At 38.9% G+C, this 17,566-nt stretch overlaps 1 protein-coding gene across 1 annotated transcript in view; it reads right to left on the bottom strand.

Annotated features, from left to right (window-relative positions):
* The window catches only part of LOC311289181 (uncharacterized protein), a 37,408-nt gene extending 21,876 nt beyond the window's left edge, over positions 1-15,532 (bottom strand). The window contains exons 1-4 of the mRNA XM_084406981.1: positions 15,492-15,532; positions 14,917-15,007; positions 13,358-13,403; positions 10,693-10,786 (exon numbers count right to left, since the gene is read on the bottom strand). Of these exons, the coding sequence (XP_084263107.1) occupies positions 10,693-10,714 (22 nt within the window). The 5' untranslated portion in view covers positions 10,715-10,786; positions 13,358-13,403; positions 14,917-15,007; positions 15,492-15,532. The remainder of the gene's footprint in view (positions 1-10,692; positions 10,787-13,357; positions 13,404-14,916; positions 15,008-15,491) is intronic.
* Between the last annotated feature and the right edge of the window lie 2,034 nt (positions 15,533-17,566).

The raw sequence follows: 17,566 nt of genomic DNA, 5'->3' as shown, positions 1-17,566 counted from the left end.
TGACACATCATCTTGTTCCCTACTCAGGGAACTAGGGTTACAGTCGTAACCTGAGATGCGCGATGCGTCAATGACGCTTTGGGAACGAGAATGCCCGAACACCATACAGCCAAGAACCTGTCATGTAAACTATCACGACATGAGAACTCTAGACCCCGGGGCATCCATGTCTAAGTCATAAAATCTGACAAACGTAAGTGGCAAAGACCAACCAGCTGCATTACAAACTTCTTGAATGGACACCCCAGACATAAGGGCCTCGGAGGCCGCCATATTCCTAGTAGAATGGGCTCTAGCAGCCAAAGGTGAAGGCTGGCCCAGAACCTCGTATGGAAAAGAGATAGCCTCGACTATCCACTTGCTAACCATATGCTTGGATGCAGGAAGGCCTTTCTTAGGGGGGCCAAAGCATACAAATAACTGATCAGACTTTCTCCACTGGGCAGATTTGTGGACGTAAGTATCTTGTGCTCTGACTGGACAGATAAGGTTCAGTTTCTCCTGGTCTAAATCCTTAAAGGGAGGAGGACTGAATGCCTGCAGTACAATAGGCTGTGGTATGTTGGTTGGAACCTTAGGTACATAACCGGGTTTAGGACAGATGAACGCCTTAAGGCGAGACACGGCAGGCAAAAACATTGTTGTTTTTTTACTGGTCAATTTTGAGATTTTTGGATATTTGTCTTCAATAACATGTCTTCTTTCAGACTTGAAAAAAAGTCTGAAATACACATTTAGGTCTTTATTTTACTACGTCTGTTTGCGTCTGTAGATTTCTCAGAAATTCAACAAAAGTTGCCGTTCTTAATCAACATGCTGCTTCGCGATCGCTGTCTGCTCCCTGTCATCACATGCACCGATGGAAAGCTCTCTCTCTCCTGTACAATGCTTTCGGATCCAAATATGGTCATTTCTTTTTTATCAGCAACCAATTGTGAAAGTAAAAGGGCTGAATGCGCAATCTCATTGGCTGATGATAAATCTTTAAAGGCCATTTTCTCAAAATGACTTTTCTCTCATACTCCAAGTCTGAAATCTCCACTTCAGTAGCACCTATATATACCAAACTTTCCAGTCTTGTACCTAGTTATATTACGAAGACATATACAGAGGGATTTGTAAATATATTATTCCTAGCCTGATTTATATAACATTTTATTCCAAAAAAACACGGCGAAAAAACTTTTTTTAAGGCTATTGACAGTATATTCTGATTAATATTCAGATTTCGTTTTTTTATATATATGCAAATTAGTGCATATTTAATTAGATATTGCCTAATTTGCATATTTAAACATTAAATTACAGAAAACTTGTAATACATTTTTTTCTCATCTTAATGTAGGTAATCAACTGGGAAAGTTTCATGGTGATATCTGCTAGTTAAAAATTTTACCCTATTCACCTGTAGTGTCTCGTAATTAATAGTGCAATTAATATTACACCAAGGAGAAAAAACTCTCCATTTTAGGGTGTAAAGTTTCCTTGTGGATGGCGCTCTAGAGTTTAATATGGTCTCTACAACCTTAGGTGAGAGACCAGAGTCTATGAGTCGAGCCCCCTCAGAGGCCAGACCCACAGGTTGAGTGTTCCTGGGCGTGGATGGAGGATTACTCCCCCAGCCTGAGATTGAAGGTCCCTCCTGACCGGCAGCTCCAGGGGAGAGCCGTCTAGAAGGGATATTAGGTTCAAGAACTAAGCTCAGCTTAGCCAGTACGGAGCTACTAGCAGTACACTCGCTCCGTCCTGGCGAACCTTCTCCAGAACTCCCCGGAGCAGAGCAATCAGGGGAAAAGCATACAGGCCACGTCTGCACCAAGGCATCCAGACCTAACGGGGCTGGATGTGTGAGTGAAAACCAAAGTGGACGGACAGTGCGTTGTATCCTGAGACGCGAACAGATCCACCTGTGCCTTGCCATACACTCCCCAAATGTGCTCCAACACCGTTGTGGAGCCTCCATTCCCCGGGCCTCAGCCCCTGCCTCGACAGGATGTCTGCTCCTACATTCTGATGCTCCGGAATATAAATTGCTCTCAGGGAGAGTAACTTCCCTAGGGACCACAAGAGAATCTGGTGTGCCAGTTTGAATAGTAGACGTGAGCGCAGACCCCCTTTATGGTTTATGTAGGAGACCACCGACGTGTTGTCTGTGCGAACAAGCACGTGATGTCCCCTGAGGTCTGGAGGAAAATGTCTCAACACATTGAAGACCGCCATCATCTCCAGGCAGTTTATGTGCCACGAAAGATGATGACCCTTCCAAAGACCTTGAGCTGAGCGGCCTTCCATTACCGCTCCCCAGCCGGTGAGAGAAGTGTCTGTCGAGAGCGAAACTCGATGGCAAAGAGCTCCTAACACTGGACCCTGGCATAGAAACCAAGGTTTCCTTCATATATCCAAAGCATGGAGACACCGTTGTGTAATCTTGATCATACGGAGTGGGTTCCCCCTCGGAGAAAACCCTTTGGTCTTGAACCACCACTGCAGGGGTCTCATGTACAGCAGGCCGAACGGAATAATGTTGGACGCGGCTGCCATCAGACCCAACAGTCTTTGGAACTGCTTTACAGTGAGAGACTGGCCTAGCTTTATCTTTTTTACAGACGTTAGGATTGAAGCGACACGAGCAGGCGAGAGCACAGCCCTCATTGTCACTGAATCCCACATGACACCAAGAAAGGTGATCCTCTGTGCTGGAGAAAGTACACTTTTCTTGACATGAAATCTCAACCCCAATTTCTTCATATGCGCGAGAATGACATCTCGATGCTGAACTGCTAGAGGTTCTGACTCTGCTAGGATAAGCCAGTCGTCTATGTAGTTCAGAATACGTATGCCATGCAGCATGAGCGGGGCTAAAGCTGCATCTACGCATTTCATGAATGTGCGGGGTGACAGAGCTAGACCAAATGGAAGAACCCGATACTGGTATTCTTTGCCCCCAAAAGCGAACCTTAGGAACTTCCTGTGTTGTGGAAGGATGGAGACATGGAAGTATGCATCTTTCAGATCTATCAGGACAAACCAGTCCTGCAGATCTGGAAAGAATGGAAGTCCCCTAGGTGGAGGTATTGTGCATGATGTGAGAAAACGTTCATCTAAAAGACTCTTAGAACGGGCAACTTGTTTCTCGGCTGGCCATTCAATATTCAACTTAGACACAGCTCAAGACAAAACCTCTACCAGCTCCTCATGTGCTGGGGAAGAAGCTGGCGTTTCTTCTTCCCTGTTTCGATGCTCAGCACATCTAGTTCCTCGGAACTTGGTCAGGTGGAACCGGTGATTGAATCACTAACCTTCCGGTTTGTAGACAACCTACATGAACCACTGAGCCACTGCCGTTCAGTCCCCTCTGTGAGATCCATTATCTCTGTGAGATCCATGATAAGAGTCTCTGTGCTGCCTTGTCAGCAGTGGGACCCGAACCGCTGGGAACGCTCACCTGAACACTCTCCTCAAAGAGTGACAGGCGAGAGCGGAGCGTGCAAAGCGGCAGCCTCTCACAATGCTCACAGTCAGCTCCCTCGAAGGCTTACAGAGCATGCTCCACTCCCAAACACATTACGCAAAGTTTGTGTGTATCCCCACCCGTAAGATAACGAGGGCAGGGAGAAGTTTTGAATGATTGTTTGGACGCCATAATATAAAGATTGAAGCTGTATAGGTTTCGTGACAGACAACAATAAATATGACAGACAGTTTGACATAGAGCGCTTGCTGAGGCACAGAAGCTAGCGCGGTCGTAACCGGATGTGCTTTTATCCTTTCCTGGTCATTGACATCACCCGCCTGTGACGTTCACTCTCGCCATAGGACTAGTTGACACATGTGCTTCAGACGCAATCATGCAGGGCCATTCCCAAAGCATCATTGACGCATCGCGAGTTCCCTCAAAAGGGAACGGTGTTTCTTCCACCCCCTCCTCCTCAGACTCGACGCTCACGCAACAGGAAAGAGTGCAATTAACAATGAAAGCCGAGGAGAATAATTATGTTGCAATAATTATAATTATTGATGTCAGAGCACTGGCAATGTAGCTCACGCGCCATTTTGTCTATTCTTTAAACTGATTTTCGTCATATTTTAAATAAATTATTGTGACTATACACTTTTCTGCCAGTTAGGCTTAAGGTTATAGGGTGGAGTAGGGAACTTAAAATGATACATACAATTGTTTATTAACTAAGATAACTGTCACTGTAAATATATCTACAGTATATTACGTTCTTATTTTTGTGAACTGGCTGAAAAGTGGTTGTGTTTAGGTATGGGGTGAGTTAGGGTCTCATAGATATCGACATAATAATATATTTTATTGAATTATTTACATGAATTATTTATAACTTATATATTAAATAAGGGATTCGTATAGATTTTTATATCAACTGAAAGGTATACCAGAAGCTTTGCATATGGCACATAAATAAGTTTAAAAATTTCAGTTTGTACATAATTTATAATGAAGATCTGTAAAGAATATGACACATGTTTATATTTGATGAATAGTTTACACTTTAGATTAGGGGATGCAGAAATCTTTGTAAATGATTTATTTGTTTACACATCATCTACAACAGGTGTGGAACACTTTATAGTGTGTACTACAGTGTAAGTGCTGGTGAGGGTATAGACCAAGCGTGCCACACTAGTCCTGAAAAGCTAAGCCAAAGCATCTCAATCACCCTAGATGGTTGGTCCCAGTATATGTCATAAACCCCGTCCCCTCCCCGCTAGCGGCCCTCTACCTCCACTGCCCTCACTACCATTGCAGAGGAAAAGGGAAAAGGGCTACGAAAATCTGCCTCCGCTGGACGAAAGGATGGAAGGTGAAGGTTGCTCACCCGTTCAAGCCGTGTAGGACGATTTCATTTAAAGAGCTGCGCGGCACAACTGATCTGGCCCTGCACACAATGAAAACAACAAGCCCAGGTGATTGGCAGAACAACGGCACCAAATGCTCCTGCACCACCTCTAGCTCGACCTGACGGAGATAAAGGACGCAGACAAGGCTGCCTTTCTCGACTCCCCAGTGTTGCCCACCGGCCTCTTTGGCCCTGCAGTGGATGGCTTTGCTGTGCACTTCACTGCTGCACAGAAGTCGTAGCAGGCAATGTGGCACTTCCTGCCAAAGCGCTCCTGGTCTGCAGCTGCTTCTAGTAGCCAGAATACGCCGATTCAGCAGCCAACAAGGCCTACGCCCTCGACCGCTCAGACAAAGCCAGAGCCTGAGCCCCACCAAAGTTGCGTAGCGCCAAGCGGTACCCTTTTCTGAAGCACCAAGGTCCCCGGCCTAAGATAACATTTGAAGAGAGATTTCAGAAGATGCTGATCCTCATGGCCTCTGCATCTTCGGTATTCCAGCTAGTCTGCTTCATATGCAATCCCTACAGTACTGGCTGAAATGGCCCAACCGCCCCCTTTACGCCTTTCCCCCAGTCACGGTGCTCCCTCATGTCATCAGACGGATCAGGGAGGACAGATGCGCAGTCCTTCTGGTGCCCCCCCCCCTCTTGCAAAACCAACCAAGGTTCCCGGAGTTGACACAGCCCAATATATAACACGATATATTAAGCACTCAGCCCTGTTTAGGTAATCTGAGCAGCTTTTTGTGTGTTTCTGCGCTGCACCAAAGGTCATCCGGTCACAAAGCAGAGGTTATCCCACTGGATAGTAAATGCAATTGCACTTCTATGCGCCTACAATAGACCATCGAATTTAAGGCACAGTCCATTAGAGGCATGGTCTCCAGCTGATTTTCCATCGGTAACATCAGCACAGGTCCTGTCTGTGTAAGTGGAGCTTTGACCTCTATATGAGTTCAACCCGCTGAGAATTCTTATGTGGCTCTGACATAGGTCGGAGCCCTGTCTCTGGCTATTATACAGCCCTGGTTAGCCCTGGCACCCTTGGGCCCTTATACAAGGGTCTGGGCCCTGGAACGGGTGTCGTTCTGCAGTTTTGAGCATGGCGTGATAGGACTGGGTTTCCATTGCGTCTAGCGATGTAGTACGAGTGAACTGTATCGCTAGGGTATGTTCATGTTAACTAACGTACCGTCGGTTCCCTGAGAGAACGGGGACAAGTTCTGTCACTGGCTGTGTCTTGCTGCACGACTTGATTCCTATGGCCAGAATGCATGCTTAAATAGAAGGCTGGCCCTGCCCATTTCGACGGGCTCTGGTGGGCTCTCACACCATAGGTTCGCCCAGCAGAGGTCATTGGTTGGTTCCTCTCAGCGGAGCGACCATTGCCCGTGTAGTTACACTGCAAGATTTTAATAAAACTTCAGTAAACCTTAGAAAAAGGCGTTTTCCCATTGCTTCTAGCGGCACACTACCCGTTCCGTTATTTCAGGGAACCGAGGTTTGTTAGTAATCGAATACATTTGCTGTTGTAATGATGACAGTGACGCACACAAGAGTAGTAGCTGTTCATTTCGCCGTCATAGTTTGCGATCACACTACATGCATACTGCACCCGAGCCCAACTGAACCATGCTTTGGCCCACCTCTTCCAAGCAGGCCAGGGACATTTAAGTGAAGATCGCTTAGTGTGAGTACACCCTTTAACTGCTGTGCCCCTTATGTGAGCTTCAGTGTCAGGTAAAACCGGTTCACATTATCACTAGATCCCACACAGAAGGGATTTAACATAACCCATTGGAATCCTCTTAAAGGATTAGTTCACTTTAAAATAAAAAATTGCTGATAATTTACTCACCCCATGTCATCCAAGACATCCATGTCTTTCTTTCTTCAGTCGAAAATAAATTAAGGTTTTTGAGGAAAACATTCCAGGATTTTTCTCCATATAATGGACTTCAATGGCAACCAACGGTTTGAAGGTCCAACTGTCTGTCTCAATGCAGCTTCAAAGTCTCTACACGATGCCAGTCGAGAAATAAGAGTCTTATCTAGCAAAGTGATCGTCATTTTCAAAAAATAAAATATATATATATATAATATAATTTTTTACTAGATAAGACCCTTATTTCTCGACTGCGATCATGTAGAGACTTTGAAGCCGCATTGAGACAGACATTTGAACGTTCAAACTGTTGGTTGCCACTGAAGACCATTATATGGAGTAAAATCCTGGAATGTTTTCCTCAAAAACCTTACTTTCTTTTCGACTGAAGAAAGAAAGACATGCACATCTTGGATGACATGGGTGTGAGTAAATTATCAGGAAATATTTATTTGAAAGTGACCTACTCCTTTAATGTAAGTCATAAATAAATGTTTATTCACTTGGAAAGAAATACATTACTATTCTTTAAAACACTGCTTTAACATACTTGCATGTTTGTGCTTCTGTTTGATTTCGTGATTTACACATTTTTTACGATAACTTGCTACACATTTGTAAATCGTTAGCATACCACTTATAACTAATTCATGAATGTATAGTCATCATTAGTTCATCATTAACTAATAATTTATAAGTGACTTACAACTGAATTAACGACATTCATGAAATGTTACCATATCACGTATTATTCATTTATGAACGTATAGTAAAGGTGTAACAATATATCGTGTCACAATATATGGCAATACAAAAATGCAACCATGTACTGTGTATAGACAATTACTGTGTGTAAAAGAATTTAAGTGTACAGAGTTTCAGTGTCAGTACTACATTAAACTACTTTATATAATGTTGAATATAATGTATAATAATGCAACAGAGGAATATTTGTGGGTCCTGATAATGCCAAATGTACGGTGGCCGAGAGAGCTCAACGCGCAGCAACTGAAGAAAACACATGCAAATAGAAAAAATACCCGCAAATTAAGAAAACATCTTCATCAGTTTCACAACACACGTGTGCTCCAAAAAACACAACCAAATACAGAAACGCGCTGCAAAAGTTCACAGCACAACCAAGTACAGAAACAGGCTGCAAATAACACAGACCACAACGGAAATGTTTCCAGGGGAACCAAATAAGTGACGAACCCGGCTGAGACGTGCTTATTGCTCGTGAGCATCCCTATGCCCTGCTCCCTTTGAAGGGAAGACGGTAGAGCTCTTGAAGTGGGACTTTGGAGTGAGCAGGGCACTAGTGTGCCATTATGTAACCGTTTGGAACGCACTTAATGAAGGGAGCAACGAAAGACAACGTAATTTCCTCATTATTTTCATCTGGGAAGTTCCCATGACAACGAAGCACGGTGTCCATCAGCTGAATAGCTGTTCTTACGACAGAAATATAATGTTGTTAACATAACAGTTGCAAATAAATATATTATTTGTGAAACTGATGAAGATGTTTTCTTAAAGGAGAACTCCGGTCAATTTTAACATTGAGCTCATTTTTTTGTACATTTGGAGTGCTGTCAATACAGAGAACAACAACAAAAATCGGGGTTGCCTACACCGAGTTATTCTATTTTTAAAATTTGCACCCTGTTGACTTCAATGGGGCAAGTAGTAAACCTGCTTTTAGCCTCTTGACATCCTTGATGTGTCATTACAAGTGCACAGAAAATGTGAGTGATTCCTTCTGAGTGAACACGAGTGAATCTGACTGCAGAAGATGTGAAAGATATGTATAAAAATGATGTTATTTAAGCCAGCGCAAATACCTGTGTTTACATCCTGTTTTCGGTTGAAGTCCAAAGTAGTCGATTGCCGAGTTCACGCGCATAGGTTTAGTTGCTATGATCACGCGCGTGAACTCGGCAATCGACTACTTTGGACTTCAACCGAAAACAGGATGTAAACACAGGTATTTGCGCTGGCTTAAATAACATCATTTTTATACATATCTTTCACATCTACTGCAGTCAGATTCACTCGTGTTCACTCAGAAGGAATCACTCACATTTTCTGTGCACTTGTAATGACACATCAAGGATGTCAAGAGGCTAAAAGCAGATTTACTACTTGCCCCATTGAAGTCAACAGGGTGCAAATTTTAAAAATAGAATAACTCGGTGTAGGCAACACCGATTTTTGTCGTTGTTCTCTGTATTGACAGCACTCCAAATGTACAAAAAAATGAGCTCAATGTTAAAATTGACCGGAGTTCTCCTTTAATTTGTGGGCTTTTTTCTATTTGCATGGGTTTTTTTCTATTTGCATGTGCTTTCTTCAGTTGCAGCGCGTTGAGCTGTCTCGGTCACCGTACAAATGTCTTATGTTACCAGTAAAAAACTGGCCTATATTATTTTAAATATATCGGTAACACTTTATAATAATGTTCAGTTGTAAGTCATTTATAAGTGGTTAGTTAATGATGAACTAATCATTTACAAAACATTCATAAATGATTAGCAAGTGATATACTAACATTTTATGTATGTTTTGTAAATTCCGTTACAAGTCATTTACAAGTGACTATGCGTTCATAAATTAATAATAAGTGATATGTTAATTATTGTATGTATGTTTTGTAGATTCAGTTATAAGTCATTTACATTTGATTAGTTAATAATTAAGTAATCATTTACAAAACATGACTATTTGTTTCAAAAATGTTTAATAAATTGTTCATTTTTAAAAATGTTTTGCTCACATCAGGTGCACAGTGGTTAAAGACTCCATGTGTTTCAGAGAAGACAGCTGTCTATACCCTCACCAGTCAGCACTTACACTACAATACACATTACAGTGTTCATCTAAAGTGTAAACTATTCATCACTTGTAAATGTGTTACACATCATTCGTAGATAACACATTTACAAGTGATGAATAGTTTACACTTTAGATTAGGGGATGCAGAAAGTGTTGTAAATGATGTATTCATGCGTTTACACATCATTGCGTTGAACACTGTTACTTACCTGTTACAAATTATTTGTAAGTGTATACAAGGCATTTACAACACTTTCTGCACCCTCTAATTGCTACATACATACAAAGAAATAAAAAAATTATAAAACATTTATGAAAAGCATATTCATGTTTTGTAAATGATAAGTTAATCATTAACTAATCAATTGTAAATTACTTATAACTGAATCTAGTCAATCTACAAAACATACATACAATAATTAACATCTCACTTATTAATAATTGATAAAGGCATAGTCATGTTTCGTAAATAATTAGTTAATCATTTACTAATCACTTGTAAATGACTTGTAACAGAATTTACAAAACCTACATAAAATGTTATTATATCACTTGCTAATCATTTATGAATGTTTTTTAAACGATTAGTTCATCATTAACTAACCACTTATAAATGACTTACAACTGAATGTTATTTTAAAGTGTTACCTTGTAGTTTCAGCTTCAAGAATCATGAATATTTCTATTCTGGTGTCACTATTGTCCAGTTCATTGGGTTACCAGCACCAAGTCCAAACCTATTCATTTCCACACCCAATGTAATACCAAATTTAGCATTTTAATCAACAGTACATTTTTTTGTTAACATTTTGCCATATGTCTTGGAGTATTGCAATAAAATTGTATCGTGAGTCCAGTATCGTGATCGAATCGTGACATGAGGGTATTGTTACGTCCCTAACGTATAGTCATGTTTTTTAAATGATTAGTTCATAATTAACTAATAACTTAATAAGGGTTATCAAATGATTTCTTGTAAATATGGTTAGTATTTTTGTATTTTCAAATAATAAACTACTATTTTAATTAAATACATTTTTCACAGCTGTATTTTGAATTTTATAGAAATGCATTTGATGAGTAAGTATTTGTAATTTGTAACAATACTTTTTGATATACACTGGCCCATCTCAGCTTGTTGGTCTTTTATCAAAATGTCTGGTTGTCTGGCAGCTCTGCTTTTGGGTCTTCTGGTACACACCTTGAGACAACACACAAGATTGTATTAATTATAGATTTGACACAGCTTTTTTTTTTTTTTTAAACCAAGTATGACATGCCATTTACAAAATGCACAAAGGGAGACTACAAGACTATTAAAATGTGCAATTTATTAGTGAAGTTTAATATAATCCAATAGTTATAAATCCTACTGATGAGAAAATAGTAATGTTTAATCATATTTAAAACCATTGAAGCCTATGTTGTAACTAGTGCTGTCAAACAATTAAAATATCTAATCGCGATTAATCACATTAATGTCATAGTTAACTTGCAGTTAATCGCAATTAATCGCATATTTTTATCTATTCTAAATTTCCCTTGATTTCTTTTTGTCCCATTATTTTTTTTCTCATTTCAGTGCTCTTATCAATATGGAAAAGTGGATCGGCTTGCTTTGTGCAAATGTTTTTTTTTATTGAAAACAACATTGGCATATACTGTAGTGTTCAATTTCACACTAACATTCACACTCGGAGCAAATAATCGCATCAGAGAATTCGCATTGGCGTCAAGTGGTATTTCAGACTGGACGTGCTGCGATGATAGCTCAGTTCACAATGACAAAAAACACAGATCACTTTGGCCTTGTCATTGGAACCATTTGGCAACTTTTTAAAAGTAAACTTTCCATTCAGAATCTTATTGGCATCCATTTCAGTGTCTCGCGCTCGCCATCCACTCAAAACGTAGCGTTAAGGGGGTCACACACCAGACGAGAAGTGCAGCGCGTCGCGTCTAGAACAACTCGAGGTATCGCACACCGGATGTGCACTCTCAGTTTATGGCCAGCAATATTGTTATGTTTAAGGACATCATGGAATTAAGATAATGTCTGTATGTTATTGTACTGTACATTAAATACAATCGTTGCTAAGTCTGCAGTCTGAACACTTTACTTCAGAGCGTCTGTTAACTGAATGAATTGAGAATATCTCCTGAAAATCCGATAACATCAGCAGTTTTCATCCACGCAGCTGATTTCTGTAAATGAATGTAAAACTAAATGTATATTGCAGCAATGGGTGAAGTCAGTATATATATTAACGACAATTTGAGACAAATAAATGTACATTTAATATAATACTATGTAAATGGCACTCTGTGGCGTGGCAGGATTTTAAACAAGGTCCTGGGCCGGGTTTCCCAATAACAATGTATCTTAGCTCTTAAGAGAGCTTTCTACGTGCAAGGTTACGAACGCTCGCAGCAATTCCACGAGCGTTTCCCAAAAATGCACTTAACATGAACGCGCGAGAACACGGTTTACGTGCTACTTAAGAGTCGCTGTCCATTCGCGAAGTGCTGAAATATAACCTTATATGGAATCGTATTCTGAACGTTTAACCTAATAATTGTCATCTGTTGTGGATTAGCAATCAAGACAAGTCTATATAAAGCACCTACAGGCGGAGGCACTGACAAAATGGCTGAACAAAAAAAAAAAAACAAGAAAAGATACCTTTCAAAAAGATGCTTTTGGGAAACAGACCATAATATTAAGATCAATCATACGATCGTTTTTACAATCAACTTAGGCTTACGATGCTTTTGAGAAACGCAGCCCTGGGCGGTAACCCGGATGCACGGCCATTATGGAGGCACTCGGATGTAAACAACAGCATATATTGCACAATTTATGTACTTCTGAACACACTGTTACACTAATAAACCACAGAAAAAATAGAATCTGCTAAATCATATAGAGAACAACTTAGTAAGCAGGAAAGAGTGTGAAATTTTGCCAAACTAAAGTTAATGGTAAAGATCTGAACGAGCTAGCTTCTCTAGCCCTTACTGCAATTCTTCCTTCTATTTCTTATCCCGACATTGGCTACGTTCAGATTTTCAGTCCAAAAAAGCACATGAAATCCGTTTCAAGCTACATCCATATGTGGTTTGAAATCCTATTCAAATCTCTAATTATAGTATCATATATTTAATGTCAGGAATTGAATACTTGTTATAAAATGAACATTTCTATTATGCTTATCCATTCCTGTGTGCCCATTTTAATGTGATTTTAAACCATTCAAGCGCAAGAAGATGTGGAAAAGATCTCAATTCAGCTCAACGCCAGCTTCCCTCCGTATCCCAGTCTTCAAGCAGAAGGAACTGGATGAAATATTCTGAATTATACCCATCCACTATCTGTCTGTGCTGTGTCCACCTGGGGTTGATGGCCGTGCACCTTTTTTTCTTATCAGTGCGAAAGAGACTCAGAAAACTCTGTCCATTTTGGTCACAGATAAGTGTTGTACATCATTCAAAACTGTTAAGTGTCTACTTTTATTTGTGTACACTCACAATAACAACAAAACTTTTTGTTAAGAAAATGACTAGCATGTGCTTTCTGCCGTCTCAGTCTCTGTAAACTTTTTTCTGAAATGCGTCTGAAAAGGAACTGTTTTTGAAGGGGCAAGTGAAAGACATTTTTACTTACTCGACCGGACAAGTAACCTGATAAAAACTTCAACAACTAAAAAAACAAAACGTGATATATTTGGTATTTAAATATATTCTAGTCTAGTCATTCTGATAATGTACTCACCTGGACAATGTCCTGTTTTTTTTCTGTGTTAGCGGCCGATGACTGTCTTGAAAAATAATTAAATAAAAAGAAAAGTTTGAATATTAGTCAAATGATTAAAATCACACAAAAAAATATGTATTTTTTTTTTTACATTCTATTTTATACTTTGTCTTGTCTATTTCAGAGCATGTGAGCGGAGTGGAGCGGTGAGAATCTCCGCTCATCGCTCACGGAACTGTTTACCCCTCCGCTCCCCCGCTCAAAGCTACATCAGGCCGCTCCGCTCATAATCGCTCAGTGCTCAACACAGTTTGCTTCGCGCTCCACTCAAATCGCCCCCCTCTCTCCAAAAAAGGAAAACAATCTACATGTATATCACTTTTAGCTTAGACCACAGCCTTACCTCCTAAAGAACTAATGAGTAACAACAACATTTTTCAAATAGAAATGTTTTATTTCAAATTACAGGCCTATGTAAGAAGGAATATAGCCTACACAAAAAGTCCTGTAAAATTAAACGAATAAATGGGCCTAATAATCTAAATAAAAATTATATAAACAAAAATATGATACATTTTTTAAAAGTAAATTAACTATAAGGCCAGAATTTTGATAAGTGAACTTTTGCGCAACGCGCACGATTAAAATTAAAATTGGCTTCCATACACACAAACTGCTGTAAAATTAAACGAATAAATGGGCCTAATAATATAAATATTATTACGGACAACACAAATTCGGCTGAATAAAACGAACCATTAGGTCTACTTGAATGAAAAAACGAATTTGTTTGAATATTACGCTATATTTAATTTACACTTTGTTGCAAGTTACAGTATTCAATTTGCTAACCTTTCGTTTTCTTCCAAGCGTGTTCGCGTAGCTCACGTTCATGTTTTCGAGAGATGTGTCTTTTGAGATTCCAAAATGAATCTTTGCTGACTGAAACGATGTCTCCACATTCGTTTTCTTGTACCGCATTATCATTGTTAGTTAGTTATATTAATAGTAGCCTACACCTGACCTGTATGAATTCTCATTTTCCTTTTTGAAGTAGCCTTCTTTTTGAACTCCATTATTGAGCCGAGTTTTGACTGAAAATAGTCTACTGTTGATGACTGTGCAAGACAGATGGATCCTGGTTTAGGTGTGACTGAGCATGCTTCAGACTCGTGGTGTGAGCGGAGCGAAATTGGAGCGGGAAATAAGGCGACGTTCCGTCCTTTTAAAAATGCCGCTCTGCACTCTGTCCAAGATCCGCCCGCTCCCGCTCCCCGCTCGCTCCCTCTCCACTCCGCTCACATGCTCTGGTCTATTTATATAGCACTGCTTAAAACAACAAAGGTTGACCAAAGTGCTTTATATAAACAAAAGTAAAAACTTAATTTCATATTAAAACATATTTCAGTATACGTTTCTTAATAATAATAAAAATTGTTAGGAAAAACAAAAACACAGATTCTTTTCAACTTTACTATACAAGAAATCATTCAGACTTTTTAGATTTGGACGTTCTTCATATTTTCATCAATGCAGAATCAGCGGGCTCTATGTTTAAGGAGACTTGCTTTACTCACTTTTGTTCCTGGTTTGCAGTTTAGTCCTGTGCCAGACTATCCTCCACTGCGAGCTCTCACTGTGGGTGACACTTTCTATCCTCCTGTTTTCCTGCAAATTAAGATTTGCAGTCTTTTAGTGTCATCTTGTATAAATTGTTGGTAATACAAGTGTCTCAAATGATAAAGCCTACTATTGAGAATGTGTTTATATCTGAAATCACTGTAAATAAGCTTTTTTTAAAACCACTTTTTTTTTTGTCAAACATTACAAATTGGGTCTTAAGTCTTTTTCTCTGGAGAGGAAAGGTCAACTTATATGGCTCATAAGGTTAAAAATTAAAATAAATTTTTACATCAAGGCTTTCCCAAACTACTTGCAACAGTTTGTAAATCTATTTGTTATACTAAAAAATACACAGTATAATGTTTTTTACAGTTAAAGTAATTCTAGTTTTATATTAATTTGATCCCTTAATTCAACAAGGTCAAAACAAAAATGAGTGTCATCCATGTCAAAGTAATTTAAGACTTTAAAAAAATTAGAATGGAAAAAGTTTATCTTCTGCGTAAGTGATGACAAGAAAAAGACTTACTGTTTTTCAGTGTCCTCTTGAATTTGCTCTTGATCTGTAGTAGCAGAAAGCCTGCAGCATTGGTTTTTATAGCGTCTAACTGCTGCCCCTCCCCATAAAAAACACTAGGCTTGGAAAATTTTACTTTCATTTCTTTTGTTCCAGGAACTGTAAGTCTTTATAAGAATTGGCCTGGCATCGGCAGACCACTAAAGAACATCAATGTGTTCGAAAATTCTAACCAGATGTAATGATTAAATGTCATCACAATTCAAATGATAAATTGATTAAATATATTACTGTGTAAAGGATGACTAATTTAAAGGTCCCGTTCTTCGTGATCCCATGTTTCAAACTTTAGTTAGTGTGTAATGTTGTTGTTAGAGTATAAATAATATCTGTAAAATTATAAAGCTCAAAGTTCAATGCCAAGCGAGATATTTTATTTAACAGAAGTCGCCTACAAAAAAACGGCTGGATTGGACTACATCCCTCTACTTCCTTCTATTACGACAATTGTAAACAGGTTTAGTTCAAAGTATATTGTAGAAGGAATGAATGTGCTTGGAAAAATTAAATGTTACTTTTACTTCAATGAGCTTTAAGTCAATGAACTGTGTCTTTAGTTGTAATCCTCATTTTGTAAAGGTTTTTGTTCTTTGTTATATAAATGTGCATACGTGCTTTTCCCCAATGTCGTGATTGCATGACATCAGTTATTAACAGTAATTGTTTATTCAAAATGAATACCTTGCACTTTTAGTTTTAAATAATAGAACCGGTTCTGAATAGGTTCCCAGATCTTGGTTTCCTACCTTGTCATTGACAGTTTAACCGTGAAGCATTCTTCATAGAGCTGCTTGTAATGAGTCCTTCGTGGACAAACTTGGGCACGAATGTCACAGGTGTGACATATTTATTTTTTCCTTTTAAAATAAATGTCATAACACTATATTCACTAAAGTAAAAACACTCAATTTATGCATTTCTTTTGTGATTTTTTTTTTTTTTTTTTTTTTTTTTGCATTTATTTACCTTTAAAATGTACACAAATTATTCAATTGACTTTCATGTAAAATATGCTTATTTTTATGGTATGTTTATTTTTTTTTTACTTCAGTTAAAATATTCATTCCAGTAAGTTGAAACGACCAAAACCTCAAAATTTGGCATACATTGGTGACATCTGTTGACATACGTTGATATAAAATAGCAATTAGATGAGATATCAATGGCCACTATTTGGCTGTAGTACTCACTGGCTGCATATAGACTGAAATCTATAAACCAATGTTTTAAAGTTCAAGTTTTCACTTTATTTATCCTTAGAAAGGAAATTTAGTGTGCAGCAGGATATCTAAAAACAAAAACAGGATAAGAGGACCACCAGGGGCCCGTTCTTCGTACGTTGCTTATTACATCCGAGATCAAATGACACATCCAAGATGATATCATCGTGCGAATCATGATCTGGCTAACTCGGTTCTTCGAACACACTTGCCGGATATGATTAGTATCGCTGGATTGAGTTATCTGAGATAATTGCGCGTTCATGCGCTGGTTTAAAAGGGGATATGTATCGATAGTAGAAACATTGATCAGCAACGCTGCTATTGGCTGCTCAGCGTGGCCAAAGAGCGCGCTCAGTTTTTCTCCTCAGCAGAGCAAGAACTAATAGTCGAAGTTTATTCTGAATTTTAATGTTTAATCAAAACGCCAGGGAACACCTCAAAGTCTGCAAAAGCCAGGAGAGAGGGCTGGCAAAAAGTAGCAGACAATTTAAATCCGTTAGAAGTGGCCATGTTAGATGTTTTTATCACTTAATAGCCTATATTTTTGTATTTTAATAATTGCATACGGTAATTACTTTGTGCATTGTAATGTCAGAGTCACCACACTAGAACATGGGAACAAATAAAAGTGCAAAAATATTCTACATAATGGTAATTTTTAGTTATATTATAGTCTCTTTTATAAAAGGCACTGTTAAATAAATGGTTGTCTGTTTATAAAAGCAACCAAGAAAAAGGCTGAGAAAAAAGAGAAAAGATCTTAGTAGCCTACACTGTAAAATAATTTCTGCTGCATTAAATTAA

This window comes from Rutilus rutilus (assembly GCF_951802725.1).
Source record: "Rutilus rutilus genome assembly, chromosome: 4".
NCBI classification, from domain to species: domain Eukaryota; kingdom Metazoa; phylum Chordata; class Actinopteri; order Cypriniformes; family Leuciscidae; genus Rutilus; species Rutilus rutilus.
This window is presented reverse-complemented; position numbering and strand designations above follow the sequence as displayed.